Source organism: Carassius carassius, chromosome 16 (genome assembly GCF_963082965.1).
Source record: "Carassius carassius chromosome 16, fCarCar2.1, whole genome shotgun sequence".
In the NCBI taxonomy this organism is placed as follows: Eukaryota; Metazoa; Chordata; class Actinopteri; order Cypriniformes; family Cyprinidae; genus Carassius; species Carassius carassius.
The window spans coordinates 8,681,481-8,706,466 of record NC_081770.1 but is presented as its reverse complement, the minus strand read 5'-3'; the positions used below and the strand labels follow the sequence as shown (position 1 = coordinate 8,706,466).

The 24,986-nt window shown below is 36.2% G+C and overlaps 2 protein-coding genes across 2 annotated transcripts in view; one reads left to right on the top strand and one right to left on the bottom strand.

The window, feature by feature from the left end:
* LOC132159342 (uncharacterized) overlaps positions 1-5,473 on the top strand; it is a 103,008-nt gene extending 97,535 nt beyond the window's left edge. Inside the window, exon 4 of the mRNA XM_059568854.1 lies at positions 4,938-5,473. Within this exon, the coding sequence (XP_059424837.1) occupies positions 4,938-5,473 (536 nt within the window). The remainder of the gene's footprint in view (positions 1-4,937) is intronic.
* Positions 5,474-10,416: 4,943 nt separating this feature from the next.
* Positions 10,417-24,623, bottom strand: LOC132159341 (uncharacterized). The gene is made up of 4 exons (XM_059568853.1): positions 24,266-24,623; positions 22,794-23,504; positions 22,069-22,202; positions 10,417-10,665 (listed from the first exon to the last, which is right to left on the bottom strand). Exons 2-4 carry the CDS (start codon positions 23,083-23,085, stop codon positions 10,417-10,419), a joined length of 675 nt encoding a protein of 224 aa, XP_059424836.1. The 5' UTR covers positions 23,086-23,504; positions 24,266-24,623.
* Between the last annotated feature and the right edge of the window lie 363 nt (positions 24,624-24,986).

The window sequence follows — 24,986 nt, the reverse complement described above, 5'->3', positions numbered from 1 at the left end:
AAGTAGTTCAGCAGCAGGAACCTCTGAAACACAAACCAACAGCTGCTGTAGGATTAGGTATTTTAAACATGTATTTTATGTAAACACTCATTAAATAACTCACCGGTGACGGAAACACTGAAGATCTTTTCACTGTCGCTGCTACTGATGATTGTCAGTTTATATTCTCCAGAGTCAGTGTTTGTGATGTTCATGATGATCAGAGATCCAGTCTGATTGTCCAGCTTCCGTCTGCCTCTGAATCTCACTGAGATATCCACTGATTTGAGCGATGTGAACTCCTCTGAAATACCATTTAATATCATCTTGATACTTTGTTTCAACCCCAGTGTGTAGACTGACTGAATCTCCCTCCATCAATGGCAATGACACAACTGAAGAAACAAACAATATAGTATTTGTGTACAGACCTTAAAGATTGTGAGCGGAGAAATATAACTGGGTTCATAATGCCACGAAGGCAAACAAACAGCAGATTTTGAATAATCTAGATTATTTTACGATAGAACTGATTTGTCCACAATTTTGAGCACTGCATGACAGTATAGATCATGACGTCATTGAAGGTCCTGAACTTTATTACCATCTAAAATACTATTATTATTATTATTATTATTATTATCAGCCATTATAATTATAAAAGAACATGTCACAAGCATAGATCAGTGACCGAGAGAGCATCTGACTCACATATGAACCTTGAGCTCTATCAGTTATAAATGTTCTGGTTATTTTATTTTTTTATTTTTTAGTGTTCAGTTTGTTAATATTGTGCAAAGTATACAAAGTAAACTTCATCATTCAGCTGAACTGTGCACATTTATTTTAGACACGTCATGTTTTATTTAGTTCATGCGATACGGGCAAAGCTGACAAAATTAAAATTTTTGTATCGTAATATATATATATATATATATATATATATATATATATATATATATATATATATATATACATACATTACAGACCAAAGTTTACCAAAGACACACCTTCTCATTCAAAGAGTTTTCTTTATTTTCATGACTATGAAAATTGTAGAGTCAAACTGAAGGCATCAAGGGCTATTTGAGCAAGAAGGAGAGTGATGGGGTGCTGCGCCAGATGACCTGGCCTCCACAGTCACCGGACCTGAACCCAATCGAGATGGTTTTGGGGTGAGCTGGACCGCAGACAGAAGGCAAAAGGGCCAACAAGTGCTAAGCATCTCTCGGGGAACTCCTTCAAGACTGTTGGAAGACCATTTCAGGTGACTACCTCTTGAAGCTCATCAAGAGAATGCCAAGAGTGTGCAAAGCATTAATCAAAGCAAAAGGTGGCTACTTTGAAGAACCTAGAATATGACATATTTTCAGTTGTTTCACATTTTTTTGTTATGTATATAATTCCATATATAATTAAACATGTGTTAATTCATAGTTTTGATGCCTTGTGTGAATCTACAATTTATTTATTTTTACAAACAAAGCTTCATATTATAGGAAGGATACATTATACGACCTATCCTGCAGTCATCATGGTGAGATTAGGTTCCTTCAATCAAAAAAAAAAAAAAAAAAGAATTGGAAAATAATCAAAACCCACAGTGAGGAATCGATTTTTGGAATCGATTCCCATCAATTCTAATTAATTACCACTATTGGTAATATAGACTCATAAATGACATGTAATAAGTAAACATTCTCATGCAAGTTTATTGTTCATAAACTGATTTTAGTATGCTTTCATGGGTTTATCTCCCCAAAAGTGTAAACACTGAGTCTCAACCTTTACAGATTAAAATGGGTCAAAACGGATGGGTCAAGATATGCACCACAATGTTGAATGCTTCAATATCATATGGGCAGTCCTCCTCTGGCCAACAGACAAACACTGTATGATTAAGATCCAGCCCGCATCACAAGTCAGATTGGGATCGGTAGCATTTGGAATATTTCATCCAATTCCTTCTGCTTGAAGATCAGCGTCATCACGCTGGTATGGAGATAAAGTTGATTTTCTAGTTGAAACCACCATCTCTGCTGACATTCAGGACTGTGCTGTTTGGTCATGTCTAGGCGCATGGTCCACCATCTGAACTGGATACAGACCAAATCCAGGTGACTACAGTAATCTTGGGATAAGATGAGACAGACACATCAATAGTGTAGATGTTATTCTTCTTACAATGTAAGAAAACCCATCACTTCACTTCAGAAAGCCTATATATATATAATTCAGAAAGTATTTATCTGAAAGATGAAATCACACACACATGGTTTTAGGGTGAGTAAATCATACAATAATTCTCATTCATTGGCCAACTGTCTCTTTAACACTCAATTTTTCCCATAATTAATTTCACCAACAGGCCTAATTGTAATATTCACATCTATGATATGTGCAGCATCATCACCACATCTTATTGCCATCTACTTCCAGTCTAAATGAAGTATGTACAGTACAGGTATATGGTCAATGCTAAGTGGATACACTATTTAATTTGACTATAAAGCTGATGGTGAGAAGAAACTTTTTCACAAGTTTGTCCAGCTCATACCACATCTCTCTATAGGAAGCCAACCACAGCAGGTTTCACTTTGACTCAAAAGATGAGCTGCAAGAGTAAAAATGTTAGATAGAAGATAGTACAAATTTGTTGTGTTTTTTACCATGCACAATTACACAGTAAATCAACTACATTTTGAAAATGCTCAGAATTAAATATCAGAATGGCAAATGTTTTCTACCAAATCTTAATAAGTGCCAGAAGAGAACTTCTGTAACTAAAATCATTTGTAAAGCACCTGTAAAGAGCCCACAAGGAGGGTTAAACTCTATCGTGGGAGGATTCACACACCAGCTCAAGTGCTTTCAGTAGATAGTTTCATTAGATCAAACTGTTCGGAAAATGTTTCACGCGTTTTCTTTATGTTTGTGCTTGTGGTTAATGACTGGTAAGTTGTAAATATATATTTTTGTCTTAATTCTTAATAACATTCTTCACAGATGTTAAATATCAAGATGATTTAGACTTTTCATGATGTAAATGACTTCATACATTGTGCTCTGGATAGAAGATAATACTCTCAGAAGCTTTAATCAGTGTAAAATTGATTTATTCATCAGGTGTGTTTGGTGATTCAGTGTCAGTGATGGAGGGAGATTCTGTCACTTTATACACTGATGTTACTGAAATATGTGAAGGCGACGACATATGGTGGACATTTGGAGCTGAAAAGTCTCTCATCGCTAAAATGAAGAAAAGGAAGCACATTGTCATCACATCTAATGTTCCTGACGAGAGATTCAGAGACAGACTGAAGCTGGATAATCAGACTGGATCTCTGACCATCACAAACATCACAACTCAACACACTGGAGATTATCAACTAGAGATAAGTGCAGCAAAAGGGGCATCCAAACATTTAGTGTTTCTGTCTATGGTGAGTAGAGCCGTCATTTGTCCTCCTTCAAATATTCTTGTTTTATTAAAGGAATATTCAGTACAACTTGAGATCAATCAACAGCATTTTTGTCATGATGCTGATTACCAGAGACATATCTTGACTTACTCAATGGGATTTTTTGACTTATTTAATTTCAAATTTACGCAGCGTAAACTATTTGACTACTTTATTCAATTTACAAACAAGTCGTGTTGTAGTGATGTGAGGGTCGAAGCTTATAAAAAAAACAAAAATGAAACATCTCGCCATGAAGCACGGGAGCTTGATTCGTTTTGATCCATTATTCAGATAATAAAGTGCACTGGAAGCGAAGACATCGAAAAATTATATATTATACTATTCACACGGGATATTGCCTGGTGACCTCCAGTCATTTGTAATAATTGTAATTATTGTTTGTGATCATAATCTGTGCAAATCTGCATGTCTATAATTTGTAAAGTAAAAATTCCCCCGCAAATGACCTAGAGACTACCATATACCGCTCATATTTTCCCGTGCTTATCAGAATTACCGGCCTGACATTCATTTAGTGATCAAATGTAACATAATGGAAATATGGTAATATTTTGTAATTATTTAAATCTGACTAATTGTCAAATTATGTCTCATAAATCAACATCTCAGGAAAATGTTATGGGGTTTCAGATGAAAATATGATCTTCTGTTGTGAAACAGGACATCAATTTCATGTCCACTGTAGAGAACACACAGAGGACCAAGGCATGTTTATAACACATTTTGGGAGACACAACAACTTGATAGAGAATGCTGATTATTACTCCCATTATTGCACTTATTTGTTCATTCTATGTTTCCCCAAAAACATATTAATATGCAAATTAGATACAGTTTATAGATACATTTCTAAAATGGAAAAACTCATTTATGGCCATTTTGCACACATTTGCATTAAGAAAAATGTTTAAAAATATATATTTTATAACAGTTGAGAATCACCTTTATATAAAGTTTGGTATAATTTTTTTTTTATAAATAATACATTTATTTGTATTTTTTTAAACAGGAGTTTTTAAAGTCCTGATATCCTCTACAGAGGACATGGCATAACATATAAATAAAATAATAATAATAAAAAAATGTTATTCTTAAAAAAATTAATTAAATTATGTAATGACATGACAAAATACTAAATTCACAAAACTGTTTTTTTTTTTTTTGGTTGTCAGGACGATATGCGTTGCATAGTCAAAGTATAAAATTTATAATATAATTAGTTTAACAAGAGTCCGACCTGAGCCCGATCTATAGATAAAAAAAAAATGGCCCGAATGGACTCAGACCTCAATGAAGACTGGAGTAATGTTGCTGAAAATTCAACTTAGCATTAATTATAAATTATATAAGTATATTAAAATATATTCTGTACTTTGAGATAATGGAAACACTCACTGACAGTCAACAATCTCAACAACTGAAAACAATAGTTCTGCAATTTATCAGTATTCCTTTTTAATCTCTGTTTTTCAGCTCGTCTTCCTGTTCCTGTCATCAGCAGTAACTCTTCACAATGTTCTTCATCATCATCATCATCAGAGCAGAATTGTTCATTGTTGTGTTCAGTGGTGAATGTGGGTCATGTGACTCTCTCCTGGTACAAAGGAAACAGTTTATTGTCCAGCATCAGTGTGTCTGATCTCAGCATCAGTCTCTCTCTACCTCTGGAGGTGGAATATCAGGAGAAAAACAGCTACAGCTGTGTGATCAACAATCCCATCACAAACCAGACCACACATCTGAACATTAGCAAACTCTGTCAATTATTCACTAATCAGACTCAACATCTGGACATCAGCAAACTCTGTCAACCATGTGAAGGTAGTGGAGCTGACTTATGTATTTATTCACTTTGCTGGTCTCTGTTTCCTGTTGTAGACAGGACTGACCGATTTACTTCATGGCTGTTTGTCCTTCACTCTCCTTCTGTTCTTCCAGACTCGTCATCTCTGATAGTCGTGATCTCTGTTGCGGTTGCTGGATCTCTGTTGATTATAGTTGCTTCATGATGTAAACGGCAATCACTCAGGAGCTTTATTCCAAGCAACGGGGCCGTCCTGGTACACGAAATTTGCAGGCGGCTAGGAGGGGGTAGGGATGCTGGGTGTAACTAAAAAGGTGCCATTGTCCGGTGAGTCGCATATCGCATAATCTTATTAACTGTTTATCTCCTGAACCGCAACTTTCTTTACCACGCTATTCAGTGCTAATCCCGACATTCAGTCAATTTCACTGGTTAAGGTAAGGGTGTGGGGTAGGTTTAGAGGTTAGCATTTTTTGTTGCATAGTTTAGGAAACACTTTAACTGACACAACCAATAAAATCTTCGGAATCAGTTGTGGGGCGGAGTTTGCCCTGAAGTGGATTGGGGAAAAATTGTGCATGCGTATCATGAGCCTGTCTCTCAATGGGAGGAAGCCATACCCTATTTTGGAACTCCCACCCCATTTTGGAGTTCCCGCCCCTATTTGGAGCTCTCCAGGTTGCAGTTATACCCATCTCCATAAAACAACAACAATATGCTTTTATGCTACTTAAACTAAGTGTATATACTATTTCAATTCAACTAATATATATATATATATATATATATATATATATATATATATATATATATATATATATATATAGTTGTTTATGTTGTTACTACTATTATATAAAATAATTAGTTCTTCAAAAACTAATGTACTCACCGTAATGTTACAATCCTATAGGCAGAACCCCCTCATCAGTCACCGTTCACCGTTTGTGAATTTATATAATACAATGAAAGTGAATGGAAACTGTCAGTCCCTAACTTTATGCAACAACGGAAAAAAGTGAAACGATATTATCATTGAGGGTTTGGTAGACTTCTTTGTATCTCGCGGTCATGGAAACTATGAGAAAGTGGCGCCTTGAGAATTTGAAATTCTTTAATCGCACTGTTTTGTTTTCCTTTTGTTTTGTTTAAACTTAGAAATGTGAATAAAAGTGCGCAGGAACAACAGGGATAGTTGACATACCTGCCGTAGGACAGCATATGTTTATCTAGGGCAAGTTCAAGCTCAAACCGGTGAACAACGGTTTCCTGGTAGAACGACATGTTTCCTGAAAATGGTTTGCAACCTCTGCAACGCGGTTTGAGATATGTTTTCTCATGTTTGATGGATGTGACAAACATGTCAACCCAATTATAACCCTGCAGTATTAAAGAGACAGTTCACACAATGTAATTAACATCAAAATAAATTCACAAGAGCAATTATATTTTTTGCACATGTTTATTTACATTAAAAGCAAAATAACTGAAATAATAAGAGCACAAGTATAAATCTGGAACTTCTTTAAGTCTGTCTAAACAGTGGTGGTGTCTCCATTAGGGTCATTGGGCGACGCACCAACAAAGGAAAGGGAGGGATTTTTTTTCTTTTACATGCAACCACAGTGTTACGCTAGCTTTCACTATTCTAGACTGTTTGTGCTGCCTCTAAATAGTCCAATCAACGTTGAGTCGCGTTTTGTGTAGTACCACCCCTTTTTGGGTGATTTCTGTCAAACTGAGAATCGTCCCGAGTGCTCTCATTGACTTCTATTTAAAGATCTTTTTTTTTTCGAACCGCAGGCACTGCAGTGCAATCTCAATGAGTTCCAGGAGGGCTAGCGCTAACGTGCTTTCGTCATCGTGCGTAACCTTAACTTGTGCAACGACTGGTGGGAACAGACATCAAATAATATTTAAAAACTATTTTGAATTTTAACAAGAAAAAAATAAAACTACTTTTATATCTTTATCAAATGTGAAAAAAAAACAGACAGATGGGGACAGCTATGCCTGTCAGCTGAACTTGATCGACATCACGGCGAACATTACCTCAGCGCAGATTAATTCTATCATGTCATTAAACGAAATACCATTCATTCATCGTAGCAATAAGGATAAATTGGTAATTAAATAATTAGGACAACAAAGACAAAATTTTTACATCAAAGAAGTATCTACAAAGGGCGGGAAGTCGTATACATACAGTCGGCATCATAGCTGGGGGCGTGGTGAGGGCGGAGTCGGCGTGGGGGAGAACACAGCGAACATCGTGTGTATTTGAATGACAGAAATGCACATATTGAGCGCTAATTCCCAGAGACGCACAGAACAATTGCCGTCTCTTTTAACTTTAATATTCATATACACTACTCCATATTGATATTTGATTCCTTTTACAGCCCTGCTGTAGATGTATTCATTCAAAAATAGCCATATTCCGTGACGTTCTGTTTTATACATCAAGTTCCATTTTTGACTGGATTCCGCGATTCAATCGCTTAGCAAACACAGACGGGGTGAATTTATGAATGAAAGTGTGAAAGTTCTGACACAAAACCAAGTTGTTACGTATCCTCACGCTTTTTTAAGTGGGTATATGGAAATCCTTGGCCTTTTCTAGTGGGTAACAGCGTATCACGTAGACTACACCTAGCAGAGGTGTTTAGGTTCGCAAGTTTAGGTTAGACACTAGGCTACATAGTTTTGCTTCAGGTAGAAAAATAAGGCTAAGTATATATGCACAGTTTTGATAACGTTAGTAATGTACACAATGTTAACGTAGCCTGCCTGTGATAATATATCTGATTGCACACATACACATGCTTGGTCTTGGGATTCCACAACTTCCATTGATCATCCTCAACACTTGTAGCCATTTTGTCCTCCTTTCCGGTTCTGTATGTTTATTAGGAAGGATGTAGAACTTAAATTTATAATTTGTTAGTTTATTGGAGGTACAGAAAACAACATAGCAACTCTTCGGCATGATTGTTCTGTGTATTTCAATTGTTGCCAAGGCATTAATGTTTTCCCCCACGGGCTAAATTCACATCACGTGATGGGGCGTTCCATCAAGTTGCTGACGCTTTATTCTGCTCATTTACTGCTGTATTTTGTTCCATCGCGAGAGCGTGACGGACATCGCATAGACAACTAGGCCTACAGGTGTCACCGACATGTATCATCTCTCGGAGAAGGTGAAAAAACACGAAAGAGCAAAGATGCATATGGATAGTAGAGAGCAGTGTAATATAAGTGAGTAATTTAAGTAAGCAGTGTAATGTACGTGAGGGATGTGATATATGAGCAGTGTAGTATAAGTTAGTTGTGTAAACAGTGATTTATGTGTCTTTTTTAAAATATAATAATTATGTGAATTGTTTCTTATTAAACTGAAATCGAAGTAAAAAGTTTTTTTGGAAAGGCCACATCCTGGCGGCAGTCTTCATTTGCTGCTGTTAACACGCATATAGAAACATAAGGAGAACAAGAGATTGATTCCTAATGTCAGTTTATTTTTTTTATTAATACTACAGTGTAAGTTCCCTTTACATCTTTAATTAGCCGTTAATTTATCAATTGAATGGCCTTCTCAGCTGCCATAGTTGCAACTGTTGCGTCATCAGGACAGGGTTTTAAACGTTTCCATTAAAAAAAAAAAAAACGTTTTGCCACAGATACATCCATCCCAAAAGTTGGCAATATGTCTGTTACAATTAAATTGTCTTGCTTAATTCACATTATTTTAATGCAACACATAGGTTACATTTAAATATTACAAAACAATGACCAGTCACATAAATTATTTTAAAGAAACTTTAATAAGGTTTTGTAAAGTTTGGTCTATAATGAATAGTCATGGATAATGTTGTTAAACTACTGAATCAGCAGGTTCTTGACTGACTGTATTTTTCTTTGCAGAAATCAAAGGGGGAGCCTGTGTATGGAACTGTGACAAAAAAATTATGATCAAAAATGAATTCACTTGAGAGCTCATAAGGACCCTTACTTTCATCTTTTAGTATGGAATCTCTGCCAGGATCATCTGTTCTCTTTGTCCCATATTGACAAACCTTTTTTTTTTTTTTTTTTAGGCCTACGGGCTTTACGTAAAATGTACATATTTTTAGCTTAACATGCATGGAAATGTACTAACATTATTAAATACTGATCCCACCCTTCACTGCTTTCTGTGCTCCTGTATAATGAGGAAATTGGCAAATTCAAAAAAAGGGCATTATTGCTCTCTACTGTTCAGTAAATCATCTTGTTCTAATAGATCACTTTTACACGACAGGGTGCGCTATGATGCTGCGATTCTCACAGTCATACAGAGCTGGGTAGTAACTGATTTCTAGTACTCATAATGAGAGTTGGAACATTTTTGTTTACGATTAGGATTATTCTTGAAACCCTACTGTTGGAAGCTTATTTCTCCCACATCAAATAATAATAATAATTAAACAGAAAGATAATTGTGACTTTATATATTTGTATTTTTTATATTATCTCACAATTCTTACTTTTTTTCCTAATAGTTGCAAGCTATAAAGTACAATTCTGATGAAAGATGACCTTTTTCTTCAATTTGCAAGTCTATATCTCACAATTCTGACTTTATAACCTGCAATTGCACATGTATATCTCAAAGTTCTAAAGAAAAAAAGTCAGAATTGCGACATTGTAACATAATTGCAAGAAAAAAGTCAACAATTGTGATAGTCACATTACACACACACACAGACACACATCTATATATATAATAAAAATGTAATTGTGACTTTATCTCATAGACAGATAGCCAGATATACCAGATTTTTTTTCATCAGTTAAACCTCTTTGACCTAATATGTTTACTTGAAGTAAACCCCAAAATTTTCAGTCAATAATTTAGGTAAATAAAACTCAATAACAACAACAACAACAACAATAAATATCATTTTCCTTTATATGTGTAATATAATTCTTCAGTAAACAAATTATATGCCTGCCGATGCGATCTAGTAAAATTACTAAATCCAATATTCCTAGATGAGAGATTATAGTACTTTTATTAGACATAAAGATGGGCTATTCTATTATGATCACCCACTAATAGCCTGTAGGACCTCCTCTAGCCTGCAGAACAGCAGCCATGTTACAAGGCATTTATTCAATGACGATGAGATTGCTCTCCTGGTATTTCTGGTACCATATGTTCAACAACCAGTCCTCCAGTTCCTGTACATTGCAGAATGGTGGTGATGTAGGGCAAACCCCCTTTTCCAAGTAAAATAGCAAATGTTCTATTGGGTTCATGTCAGGTGAATGTGGAGGCCAAGGCACTGACAGAAATTCACCATCATGTTCCTCATACCACAACTTGATGATTCTGGCAGTGTGGCTTGACTCAATATCCTGGCCATCAAGGAACACATTAGCAATGAAAGTGTGCAACAACCCGGTTCTTTTGGTAGGCCTTTCTCTGCATGCTTGTGAAAAAAAACAAGTTCGTTGTGGCTTGCTCTGTTAGCAGGGAATAATCGCTGCATCTAGGGCAAAAAAAAAAAAAAGATTTATTTATAAGTGTTTATTCACACAGACAAGAACTGAATGGCAGCTGCCAGTCTTTACCGATTACCTCCACTGTTCTAAGCATTTGGCACAAATCCTTACAATTGATCAAACCACAATTAGAAATCTAACCACAGCAGATTTCAGTTTTACTCAAAAGATAAAGCTTAGTAAAGCTAGTACTGTGAGATCGTAACATGAGCCCCTTTCGCACTGCATGTTGGACCCGGAAAATTGCCGGAACATTGCCGGGTCGCCCTTCTGTGTGAACACAAAACATGTCCCGGGATTGATTCCGGGATCGATCTCAGGTTGGGGACCTAAGCCCCTTTCACACTGCGATTCCAGAAAATACACGGGTAATGTGTTCCTGCAATTGTTCCCTGGGTCGCTAGATTTTGCACTTTCACACTGCCAGTGATTACCCGAAATATGTGCGTGCAATCACACACAACCCATAAAGGTCCCGTAAAGACATGTGACATCAAGATGTGACGTGTAATGTACGAGTCGGAAACGCTGGGCACGTTAACTTTCACTGAAGCTGGCGAACGATCTCAGCTTCAGCGCGGAAAGCAAGGAGCTAACTGATCTCTGTTCATTACAGTTTGCACGTATTTTTTTGTTGCAAACATTGATCTGCCTTCAAACACCTTGTAAAAGAGTCGCACGTGTAATGCTTCTGCCCTCGTGTCCTTGAGGCAGGATCATGACAGGCCCGTGTTTTGTGTGCACGCACATGGCCTTGTCTTTGGGTCATGTGCTTGTGATGTCTCATTCCCTTGCCCCGCCCCCTTATTATCCTCATTTTGTCATTATTGCCTTACCTGTGTCACCTGTTATGTTATCATTAGTCTCCCTATTTCAATCCCCTTGTGCTCGCTGTCTGGTGTGGTTCATTGTTACACATTGTCAAACATTGGGAGAGCTGTGGATTGTATTTCTGTCGAGTGTCGTGTTATTACCAAAGTGAAAAGTCTTTTTGTTATACTGTTGGTTTTTAGTCTAGTCAAAGTCTTGTTAAGTGTCGTCTATTCCCTAGTCATTGTTTTCCCCCTCGTGGGTTTTGTTTTCCCCCGTTTTGTCATCAATAAACCTTGTGTGTAGTGCATTGAGTTCATCCCCACAACAACGTGACAGCGCGATAATGTGCGTCATCACTAAGACACACCCTTACGGTATTAGTTCTGGCTTCACAGTGCTCGTTCCGGGACTGAACCCGACAATGTTACTAGGTCCCCAACCCGTGATCAATCACAGAATCAATCCCGGGATCTGTTTGTGTTCACACAGAAGGTAATCTGGCAATGTTCCGACAGTTTTCAAGGTCTGACATGCAGTGTGAAAGGGGTTCTAGTAACACTGCCGGGTTCAGTCCTGGAATGAGTGCTGTGTGAACAAAAGCCAGAACTAATGCCGTAAAGGGTGTGTCTTAGTGATGACGCACGTTATCGCGTGACTTTATTACCAGGTGTTTTGAAGGCAGATCAACGTTTGCAACGAAAAAATTATGTGCAAACTGTAACGAATCATCACTTAGCTCCTCACTATCTGCGGCGACGCTGAGATCATTCACCAGTTTCAGTGAAAGTTAACGTGCCCAGTGTTCGACTCGTACATTACACGTCACATCTTGATGTCACGTGACATTACGGGACCTTTATGGGTTGTGTGTGAACGCACGCACATATTCCGAGTAATCACTGGCAGTGTGAAAGGGGCAAAAACTAGCGACTCAGGAACAATTTACGGGACACATTACCAGTGTATTTTCCAGAATTGCAGTGTGAAAGGGGCTATGGATTTAAAGGTCACATATCATGAAAATCTGACTATTTCCTGATTAAGTGCTATAATCAGGTCCCCAGGAAACATGAAAAAGAACAACCCAGTTCTTTTGGCAGGCCTTTCTCTACATGCTTGTGAAAAAAAAATCAGATTTCATGACGTGGTAAGGGGATCTTATTATAATATTACCGCCCCTTAATCTTCATGTTTCCACCCATGGTGCCTCAATTCTGTTTTCACAAGCAACAATGGTGTACCAGTTCTAATGTCATGGTGAAAGTTTGAGCAAAGCATGCTAACTTCTCTGTCTTTGGCTGCACAGATGAGCACATAAAACTGTTTAGAGTCCCAGCATCAGAGGAGACAAGAGAACAATGGGTGTATTGATTTATTTACTGTATATTACTCTGCTGCCACACAGATCTAATATAAATGTGATTTATTTCCTAGCAATTTACCTTCACGGTAATAACCGACTGTTTTGGTAACTCATGTGCATTTTTAACATCCTGCTTTTACCAGATATTACTATGTTGCTGCTTTATTACATAACAGAAGTAAAAAAACAATTATGACTTGCCAACATTTTGAGCAAGTTGTACTCATCATTTATCTGTAACTTTCATGGATTTACAGGCTGCAACAATTATGCAATTACCATTTTTTGGGGTAGTATAATGGAAAAGTAATAGTGTAACTAATTACTGTGGGCTGGGAATAATAAGTAAAGTAATAACACTACTTTTGAAATGAGTAACAAGTAACGAGTAATATGTATATATATATATGTATATATATATATATATCTTTATTTATTTTTATTTTTTTTTAGTAATAAGCCCAACACTGATCATTTGCAAATGCAGGATGTGAACTAGGAGGGTCGAACACAGTCAGGCGAGGATTCACACAACACTTTAACAGTTTTGCAGTTAGATCACACACTGAACCACTGAAGAAAATGTTTCACAAGTTTGTCTTGTTCTGTTTGTGCTGCTGGAGTCTGACTGGTAAGTTTATAAAATCATTTGTATGTTTTTTTTTTTTTTTCCAATTCTTTCAACATTTCCGAGCGTTTCTCCCTGTGTTTTGTCTTTCCCGTGTTTGATCTTTGGACTGATTACTCCGACTCTGATTCTCTGCTGCCTGCCCCGATCTCGGCTTGTTTCTGTTTTCGATTTTGGTTATCCCTGACACACCTGACGCCATTCCTGATTTCTGCCTGTTTGACCATTCTTTAATAAAGCGCTGCATTTGGATCCGAACGTCTCTGGCTCAGCATTACAGAAGACTTTGCCAAACCAGGATCCAGCAGCTTTATTGAACCCCAGACCAGGTATGGAGCCAGCTAGAAGTTCATTCAACCCTGTAGGTGTGCTTTGCTCCATTTTTCAAGATGGCCGACCAATTGAGCTCTTTGTGGAGGAATTTATTCAGTATAGTCACCATGGACTTTCCAGAGCCAAGGCTAGTCACCATGGACTTTCCAGAGCCAGGGCTAGTCACCATGGACTTTCCAGAGCCGGGGCTAGTCACCATGGACTTTCCAGAGCCAGGGCTAGTCACCATGAATTTTCCAGAGCCAAGGCTAGTCACCATGGACTTTCCAGAGCCAAGGCTAGTCACTGGTGATCTTCAAGGAAAGAGTCAAGTCACTGGTGATCTTCAAGGACCGAGTCAAATCACAGTCGTTCTTCAGGAACCGAGTCAAGTCATCAATGATCTTCATGAGCAAAGTCAAGTCACCATTAACCTCCATGAACTAAGTCAAGTCACAGTTGATCCTCAGGAACCAAGTCAAGTCACAGTTGATCCTCAGGAACCAAGTCAAGTCACAGTTGATCCTCAGGAACCAAGTCAAGTCACCAACGATCTTCATGAGCAAAGTCAAGTCACAGTTGATCCTCAGGAACCAAGTCAAGTCACCAACGATTTTCATGAGCAAAGTCAAGTCATCAATGATCTTCATGAGCAAAGTCAAGTCATCAATGATCTTCATGAGCAAAGTCAAGTCATCAATGATCTTCATGAGCAAAGTCAAGTCATCAATGATCTTCATGAGCAAAGTCAAGTCATCAATGATCTTCATGAGCAAAGTCAAGTCACCAACGATGTTCATGGGCACTCCATCTAATAATTGTGACAATAGGTTTGGTCTATGCAGTTTGGCCTGTCATTCCACTTACATATAAAAAATATATACAAATTATATAAACCAGTAATTAAAATAAAATACAAATGCATCCAAGGAGTATGGCTGGCTTTGTTAAAGTCCCCAGCAATGATAATAGCAGCGTCAGGATGTTTGTTGATGTTGTTGCTGAGCACCTCGTGAAGCTCAGACAAAGCCAAGTCGGTGTCTGCTTGTGGTGGGATGTAAACAGCAGTGATGATGATCACTGAAAACTCCCGGGGCAGATAGAATGGGCGGCAAATAATGGATAAATGTTCCAGATGAGGTGAGCAGGAGCGCGACAGAGTGTAGATATTCCTGGGGTCACACCATTTGGACTGTTAAAATCTGTCTGGAAGGTGCTGACTCCATTCTTCAACATCAATTCCAGCACAGAGACTGGAGTGAGTTTGCTACCCAGGCCACCACAAACTCTCAGATTAACATTGACATTTACACCAACTCTGTCTGGGAGGACATTAACAGATGTGTGGGCAGAGTGACCAGACACACAAAAATACAAATTTTCCCTAATCAGAAGACCTGGATGAACAGAGAGGTTTGCCTCCTGCTCAAAGCAAGAGATGCAGCCTTCAGGTCTGGAGACCGAGAGGCTTACAGCTCAGCCAGAGCCAACCTGAGGAAGGGTATCTGCCAGGCCAAACTCACTTACAAATAGAAAATTTTAGAACACTTCAATTATTTTGACCCAAGGCATCGAACCCCCAACTGCTCCCCGGGGGCCGCAGCATAAATGATGTCCACTTCTCCGGGTGTGTGTTCATGGTGTGTGTGTGTGTTCATTGCTCTGTGTGTGTGTGCACTTTGGATGGGTGAAATGTAGAGCATGAATTCTGAGTATAAGTCTCCATACTTTGCTGAATGTCACTTCACTTTAAAATTGTGTATGCTTATAGATAATAGGCCTTGTGTTCAGTAAACAAAAAAAAAATTGTTCTGATATTTTTAGGTTAACATGACTATTTATGTTGTGACAACTTGTGATATTAAGTTATTATTTTAAGTTGGGTGGACTTTAGTCCCCGTTTGTTAAGTTTACTCAAAAAAGCGCTTGCAATAAGTTGACTTATTCTTTTAAGTTGACGCAACTTTATTTTTTTACAGTGTGAAACACAGTCCTCCACCTTTGGATTTACCAGCCTCGACTGTCCTGTCCATCCATAAAACAGAAGTTTTCAGACGGCGTTACAGCAGCGTCTGGGACCAAGGACGTGATCCATGTTTCAGACAAACAAAGGATGTTACAGTCCCTTATGTCCCGTTGGAAACTTATCCTGGCTCTAAGATCGTCCATCTTATTCTCCAGAGACTGGAGATCGGCGAGCAGAGGAGGACTGTGCTCTTTTTCTCAGTCTGTTGCAAATCCCAGCACATTTCCCGCGGTGTTTCTTGATCTGTCGCCTCGGGTGGTTATTAAAGTGACCATTGTTCATCTTGGCGTATCACAGATGGCCACGATGGATTGGAAGATTAAGAGTCCTGAAACAGGTCAGTGCAGACATTGTGTGTGTAAAAAGAGAAGGCAAAATTATGTAAAAAAGTAAATAAAACCACAATCTAAGGGGAGCGACCTGGATGGCGACCGGACTTGGCGGCGCAATCTTGGAAAAAAACATTGTTACCATTATTCTAATTTTACACAAGACACAAATGGTCTAGAATGCATAGCATCTACAAACGTTTAGCTAATTATTTCAAAGAACACTTACAGCAAAGCAATCATGTGTTTTAGAATATAGTTAACTAGTCTATGTGCACAAACCAGAATGCATCCTGAGACTGTTGATTTGGTCCAGAAACAGTATAAATGATGTCTAAATGAACCTTAAATGATGTTGAAATATTTCCACTGACCACTTTTGAACTAGTTTTTAACCTTGTAAGGAGGTTCTGTGAACGTCTAAATCAGACGTACAGAAGACGTCATAAAAAGACGTCATAAAAACTTTCATTCTGGCTCCTCAGTGGACGTCTTTTCAACGTCTGCAAAGACATAAAAAGACGTCCACTGGACGTAACTTTGCACAGTGGGTAAGTTCACAAATAACCTAATAGAGTTGTTTTTGTGTTTGTCTAATTCTATTTTTTTATATAAGATGGGGAAACAATTGCATAAATGTGATGCATTGTTTAATTTGGTTTAGTATATAAGCATACATTAAACATGATTCAAATAAATGTTAAACTTTTTTAATTATCCTGATTTAGTTCTCTTAATTATTATGCAATTTATACAATAAACTTTATGTATTTTAAATAAATAAACTTTTTATTATTAATTAAGAATAATTACACTTTACATAAACTAATTACATAAACCTGAGGATTATGCATTTAAAATAAATAGGTTTTATTATCCTAATGAAAATAAATCGTATAAAGTTTATTTGGTAGATTTGTGTTAAAATTATGAAAAAAATATAAATGGGAATTTGTCATGTAATAAAATTACATAAATCTTAAATTTTGGGTGAAATATTTCTGTGAGTGTACCCCCTGACTATGTAAAGTGCTTTGAGTGCCTAGAAAAGCACTGTATAAATGTATTGAATTATTATTTATTATTATTATTACTCATGATCAAAGAACCACAGTCCTTTTGCATACATCATGTAATCATGACCTCACGCTCACAATTTATTCTACGCTACTAATTTCAAATGCGTCCACAATAGCTGACAATTTGAATAAATATATATTGTGTTAAGTGAACTTAAACATTCTGTTTAATCATAGCTGATATTTGTTACATACATTTTTACACAAAGACATAAAAGCATCATTGACTGAGTGCTTGGGTTCACTTACCTGCCTAACTTCCTTTGGAAAAAATACTTTCGATATTGCATCATAAAACAACAGCCTAAATTAAAACTAAAGACTTTTTATAAATGAAAAAAACGTAATACATTTATAAAAGGATTAACTAAGAATAAATTAAGAAAATGTCCCAGTACAAGGGTCATGAGCACCAGTAACGAAGCACATGTAGAATGGTTTCTTGCCTTTACGAATAGTCACATGGTACTCGTACATCCTTTCAGAGTCTGCTGTGCAAGTCTGTGGTTTTCCTGTGGGGCTGGCCTTATTTTTGAAACTGTTCACGTGGGTTCAACGTTTTCTATACTGCATAAAATGTTTGTATTGAAATGCTAGACATTAAGGTTTGTGAAGGCGCTCTCAAGTAGGAGATTTGCAATGTTTCGGTGCCTCTGAATGACTGCGTCTGTCTGTTTATCCGTCTGTCTGTCCATCCATCCATACAGTGGTGTGAAAAAGTGTTGGCCCCTTCCAGAATTCTTTTTTTTTTTGCATTTTGCATGTTTGTCACACTTGAATGTTTTAGATCATCAAACAACTTTAAATATTAGTAAAAGATAACACAAGTAAACACAACATGCAGTTTTTAAATGAAGGTTTTATTATTAAGGCAAAACAAAATCCAAAACTACAAATCTGGGTTTCTTGATTACATCAGCTTGTTAATCAAATCATGCGGTCTATATATTTATGTTTTGGGACAACTGTCTTGTTTTCTTTCCTCTTATTCAACGTGCAGTAACTTTGGCATAAGTGTTAGAGTCATTTAGTATTCAAAAGGAAATGTTATTTATAAGGAATTAAAATAAAAAAGTTGATTATGTTTTTAATGTTTTCACATAAACATACCTAAACAGAAAAATACATACATGATGTTTTGTGTTACAGAAAAGATTGCCTTGTGGGTTTTGCTTCAAGGCACTTTTTCCCTTGACTCATGTAAATTTTATAGAAATGTAAAGAAAATGAGCAACACCACATTAAAGACAAATCAAAAAACAAGAATGCTATCAAAAGAAAAAAATAAAATAAATCTGTTAGTCTAAAGCTGAAGAAGAATGACTGAACTGATACTTATGTAAAGGCAATCATCTCCATCAAACTATGATAATATTCTACAAGACAAATACATCAGCAAAATATAAAAATAAAACAAACAAATAAACTTGACAATCACAGCTGAACACAATAGAACTGAAAAAAGAGACTAAATAAAGATCTTTTTTGTGCATTTTACATGCACAAAAACAAGCACAGAAATAAAAAACGAGCACCACATAAATATCACAGATGTTGTTTGATGAATATAAAGAAATATCTACCAAATGTCACTTAAAACAGTCATTGTAACATCCCTCCAGACAAACATCATATTAGTATTTTTACAAGGTTTAATGGTTTAATTAAGAGTATTTAACATAGCTTGTATCATGTACATCCATTTACATGCATAATAAAGACACTCAGAAGAAAGAAAAAAAAGTCAAGCTTATACCCTTGTGCATTCTTAAGGTCTTGTTTTTGTTTTTGTTTTTTTTACTCCATTCTGACTTTTACCGTATTTGTCTTTTTTGTGTGTGACTTTTTATTTATATATCTTATTTATTTAAAAAGAAAATTCTAGATAAATCTATTGTACACTAGGTACACAAATTAGTTACATTTAGAGAAAGATTATCCCCACTAAACTGATTTTGTTTTAACCCAGGGCCGTTAAATTATAAAATTATACAGTCTTTGTTTATATCTTTTCTTTCTGTTGGTACGACTTCAAAGCTGAATTTTTATTATTTTTCACAACATGGTGCCATCTTTTTTGAGATATCAACCTCAAATTTGGATCACAACTTTAGATTTATGATTTTGTCTTTCTAGCACTTTTTGGTTTTATGTTGTAAAATTGCCAAGGATCAGCAGTCATACCTAAAAGTGATCAGGCAGACCAAATAATAAGTTGTAGAGACTTGTCACTAGCTCAACCTCATTAACTGTTAAAAAGCATTAAAACACATACAATTTCCTTTGCAAATTGCTTGTGTTGGCTGTAAATGATCTTTTCTCTCTTTGATGTGTTTACTTGCTTGCTAAAGAAAACAGAATACTTTTTTAGGCATTGCTTTAAATGCCTTAAAGAGCTTGAATCACTGTAATTTCTGCTTGTAATATAAATTGATGCACAAGGGTTAAAGCATGTTTTAGTTCTGGTATGTGTGTGTGTGTGTGTGTGTGCGCACACATACATGCATACATATAAAGAGCTGTGCTATTCAAAGTTGGTCAACCAGTGTTTTCTGTTGAAGTTGGATGACCAAGGGTTAATAGTGGTTAAAATACAAATTAGCAACATAATCAAGCATAGTGTTAACTCTTTCAGGTCACATTAGTCAAATTTGCACCATCTAACTCTCAGCTGGTAAAGGTGTTTTTTTGTTTTGTTTGTTTTTTACTGATGTCACTGGCAGATTATTTATTGTGTGTGTGTGTGTGTATATATATATATATATATATATATATATATATATATATATATATATATGGGTGGGGTATTTGTGGAAACGCAGTCCGTTCCATCAGTGGAGATATAAACAGGCTGGACATAATGAATCATAAGTCAGATAAGTGCATTAATACTTATTTTAGTGCAAAAGACATGAATTACATGTCTCACTGTTCTGTTTCCATCTAAATCCCTTTAGAAGGTTACATAAACCTCTACATACCAATGCAACTCTCTGTTCTAAGGCTGTTACTATGTTGATAACATTATTTTCATATTCTGTTTAATGTTAACTGTTACCTTTTAATCTATTAAAAAAAAGTCATTTAATTTGCTAAAAAATGCTCAATGTGTGACAATTGTACTGCTATTGGTACCGACTACTGAAATCTTCGGATCAATTTGTGAATAAACAGTTTAAGGACATCCCATCTACCTCAAATGAATGCTTTTGGGATCAGGCGGAGAATTATCCTAATCATCCTCCTGTAAGAAAACACATTCACAAAAGGTCAAATGAATGAGGAAGTCTGATGTCTTAGTTACACTAAATAAATAAATAAATACTCAGCAAAAAAGAAATACCTTTTTTATGTAGTTTTTTTTTTTTTTTAAGATTATCCAAATTAACTATACAGATCTCCTTTGGAAAGAGTTTAACCCTTAAATGCATGAATGTTTCCCCAATCATTCTTACATTCAGTTCTTTAGTGACCCAGACCTATATATCTAGTATGGATGGATCTCTAACTGCAGCAATACCCCAAAAAAACTCTTGATATTTTAAGAACAACTACAGAAGATTAAAATAAAGCATATTTTGTGACCTTTGAAACATAAAAGGGTTCAATTTGAGCAGATGATTTTACCATCGCTGTCATCGTCAAAGGGCACTTCCACAGTACATTCAGTATCTGCCTCATATACACAAATGTTTTTAATGACTTGATATTCAATATTTTGATCACTGGAAGATTATTCACCACATCCAGCCAAATGGCAGTGACATTTATATTTCATTGCATTTAGTAATTGCTCTGCAGTAAAGCCTTTCAAACCACTTCAATTTTTGGTGATGATTTTCGTTTGGTTTATGCCTGCAGTAATTATGAGTGAGACGTCATCATTGTGTATCAATAGTGCCACATTGAGGAGTAATGATGTTTGGGACATACTGAGTCATCAGATATCTAAATAGTTGGCGGAAAAAAAAATACTCTAGTCTCTAGCGACCCTACACACTTTTACAACATCAAAAAAACTGTTTTAAAAATTGGCACTATTTTATTTTTTACCATTTTTTTATTGTTTTATTGTTTATAATGAATAGATTGAGGAATAGTAAGAAAGTTAAAAGTTAAAAAAATTGAGGAAGAGGGTAGAGGATGATGTCCCGGGTCGCTTAAGACCCAAGTTATGCACTTAAGGGTTAAACAATGTTTTTCGTGCTAGATCGATGAGCATTAACAATTTCTACATGCATTTGTGAAACAGTTCCTAAATGAAAGTGGAATGATGTTTCTTTTCATTTTACTAGAGAATTGGAATTGGAACAGTAGTTTATGGAAAGGTTTTCATACCCAAATAATTTAACACAACATGTTAAACTGCATCAGATGGTCATCTTCTTTAGTATAAACAAAGTATTATTTTATTTCAACATCACACCTAGAATTCTTGAAATGATGCACTGGTGTTTTCTAATTAGTCAATTGCTCTGTGACAAAGATTGCACATTGTGTTGTTAATATAATTATTTAGTTATTGGTGTTTTTAAATGTTTTGGCATTGACTCACTGGTAAATATCTAGTTCTGTGGTGTTAAAAAAAAATACAAGATGACTATTTTACAGTGCACGTTTTGTTTCAGTCAACAATAAAAATCGAAAACAGTTTGCACAGTATATTTCACATATATTTTGTTAAATTTGCTGTTTGTAATACATACATTCTGTGGTACTGCTGTACGTCTCCTGCAGCGATAGTTAACCACACCAGCAGCTACAGCCACAGCCACCAGAAGAATAACAGCAACAAATATTCCTGCGACAGCAGCTGAAGACAGATCTGAATCTGGAAGAGCTAAACACATGAATGAAAATAAATCCCATATTAAGCAATATCTTTGAATTATATTTACTGTTCATGGTGTGTGTGTGTGTGTGTGTTCACTACTGTGTGTGTGTGCACCTGGATGGATTAAATGCATAACACAAATTCCGAGTATGGATCAACATACTTGGCCACACGTCACTTTCACTTTCTAATTCGGTCATCAGTTGTATGACATTGATTAAACTGATAAGTGGCACCTTTTGTTGTTTCTAGCATGTTTACAGCATCACAAAACGCTCAGCTCAAAAGGAAGCAGCATGACTCATAAGGAAACTGGCTGGTATTATAATTTATCCCTAAAACCCAAGGGAAATGATGGTTGATTAACAAGTGTGATTGTAAGGCTAAAATTGAAATTTCCTGTAAACTTATCCCTCAATTTTGCTTGGTTGATTTGAATATTTTTCCAGGATGAACATGTTGCCCTTACTGAAATCACATTCAAAACTAAACAGCCCACAGTCCAAAACCCAACACATATCAGGCTGCAAAGATTTTTCTTATTTTCTTTCAATTCCTCAAAGGAAAATGCATTGATTGACTAAGTTATTTACTCACCAGTGACAGAAACACTGAATCTCATCACTGTGGTGATGCTGAAGCTGCTATCACTGCTATTGATCTGTAGTAGATATTCTCCAGAGTCTGTGGTTCTGGTGCTCATGATGGTCAGAGATCCAGTCTGATGATCCAGCTTCAGTCTCTCTCCGAATCTCTTTTTACACTGAACATCTGTACAGATCTTACTCTGATCTCCAGTGATTTCGGTCTCATTAAAATACCACGTCATCACATCATTTGGGTGTTTTATTAGACCAGAGTCTAAAGTGAAAGATTCTCCCTCCTTCATTTCATGTAGTTCAGCAGGAACATCTGAAACACAAACCAACAGCCAATGGAGGATTTTGTATTTTAAGCTTCATTTAAACCCTCATTAAAATGACTCACCAGTGACAGAAACACTGAAGATCTTTTCACTGTCATTGCTGCTTATGATTTTCAGTTTATAAAGTCCAAAGTCTGTGGTTCTCGTGTCTGTGATGGTCAGAGATCCAGTCTGATGATCCAGCTTCAGTCTGTCTCTGAATCTCTCAGTCCCTTCATTACACTGAACATCTGTACAGATGAAACTGTGATCTCCAGTGATTTGAGCGATGCGAGTGCTGCCAAAATACCATTTAATATCTTCTTGTTGGTTTGTTTTAACACCAGTGTGTAGAGTGACTGAATCTCCCATCTTCAAAGACACTGATACTTCATCAAATGCAACTGAAGAAGAAATAGAAGCAAAATATACATTAGTGCTGTAAAAGTGTTGTAAAAATTAACTGAGAGAAATATGTCTGGATTCATAATGTAACAGGCAAACAAACAGCAGATGAGATTCACACATTCACTCATTATACAAACACACACACACTTCTCATGGTTGATCTTATACAACACAATCCACTTCCTGATTCATTATTTAACTTCACTTCCCTCTACATGTAGGCCTATATGAACATTCAATTAATAAAACGTTGTCATAGACTCATAATAAATATTACATAGATGACTAGTACCCACAAGAATACATTAAATCATTATTTTACACCGCTTAAAGTGCCGTGTTTTCTACATTTTAGAAACATATTTTAGTCCTTAACCTCCCACGTAAATAACGTGTATAGGAAACATTATGAATTTGGCAGAGGCTTTCACCCAAAGCAACTCACATTAGGCTACATCCAAGTTACTGGATCAGTTTACGCACTGATAAGAAATGTCAACTTTTTACTTAAGTTAGCCTGCTTGTTTATACCCAGATGTGTAGCATGAAAAATGACACAATTTTCACGTAAATTAAACTGTTCCACTGTCATATAATCGTTTTTGTTGTTGTTAAATTGTTTTTCATTGAACATCGATTTCTGTGAACAGTGTTAGGCTGTTTTAAACCAAACCATTACTGGAACAATAAGACTTCGCGGATAGGCCTAGATCACATACAAGAGAAAAAGGGGAGATTGTAATGAGTAAAATCTCACCATGGTAGGGTAAAAACAAAGTCACTGCGAGTGCATTAAAAATAAGCTTCATTATCACTTTCCCTCAGAAAACGAATACGAATTCTTATTAATAAGTGTTCGTCCGCGTTAACAGCGGCTCCCGCAAAGCGAAAGCGGAATCTCCACATGGAAGTAGCGTGATGACGTAATGAACGTCACTGGATTATTGTAATATGCATTTTAAAAAAAAGTGCTTTTCATCCTGTTCCGATAGTAAAATATCGTATTAATTATATTATCACAATAGTAGGTTATTACAGCGCTTAATCCTAACCCGTCAGGAGATTATTAATTGATTGTTTATTACTTTAATAACTCAACAAGGTAAAGTGTGTGTGTGTGTGTGTGTGTGTGTGTGTGTGTGTGTGTGTGTATATATATATATATATATATATATATATATATATATATATATATATATATATATATATATATCAAAATGATCAAAAGTGCAAATGCAATACAAAATCCATTGCATGAAGACCTTATCATATTAAACGGGTGTGAGTGAATGGGTTAAAATAATACGTGCTACAATGCTGAATTCTTCAATAAAACAAAATCTAAGTCATGTTTATATAGCCTTTCATATAATACAGATTATTTTAAAGCAGCTTTAAAGTGATAACAGAGAGATGATGGATTTTGGGTGTTGTTCAGATGAAGCTGTTGTGGAAATAGTCTTCCCCTCATTGCAAAT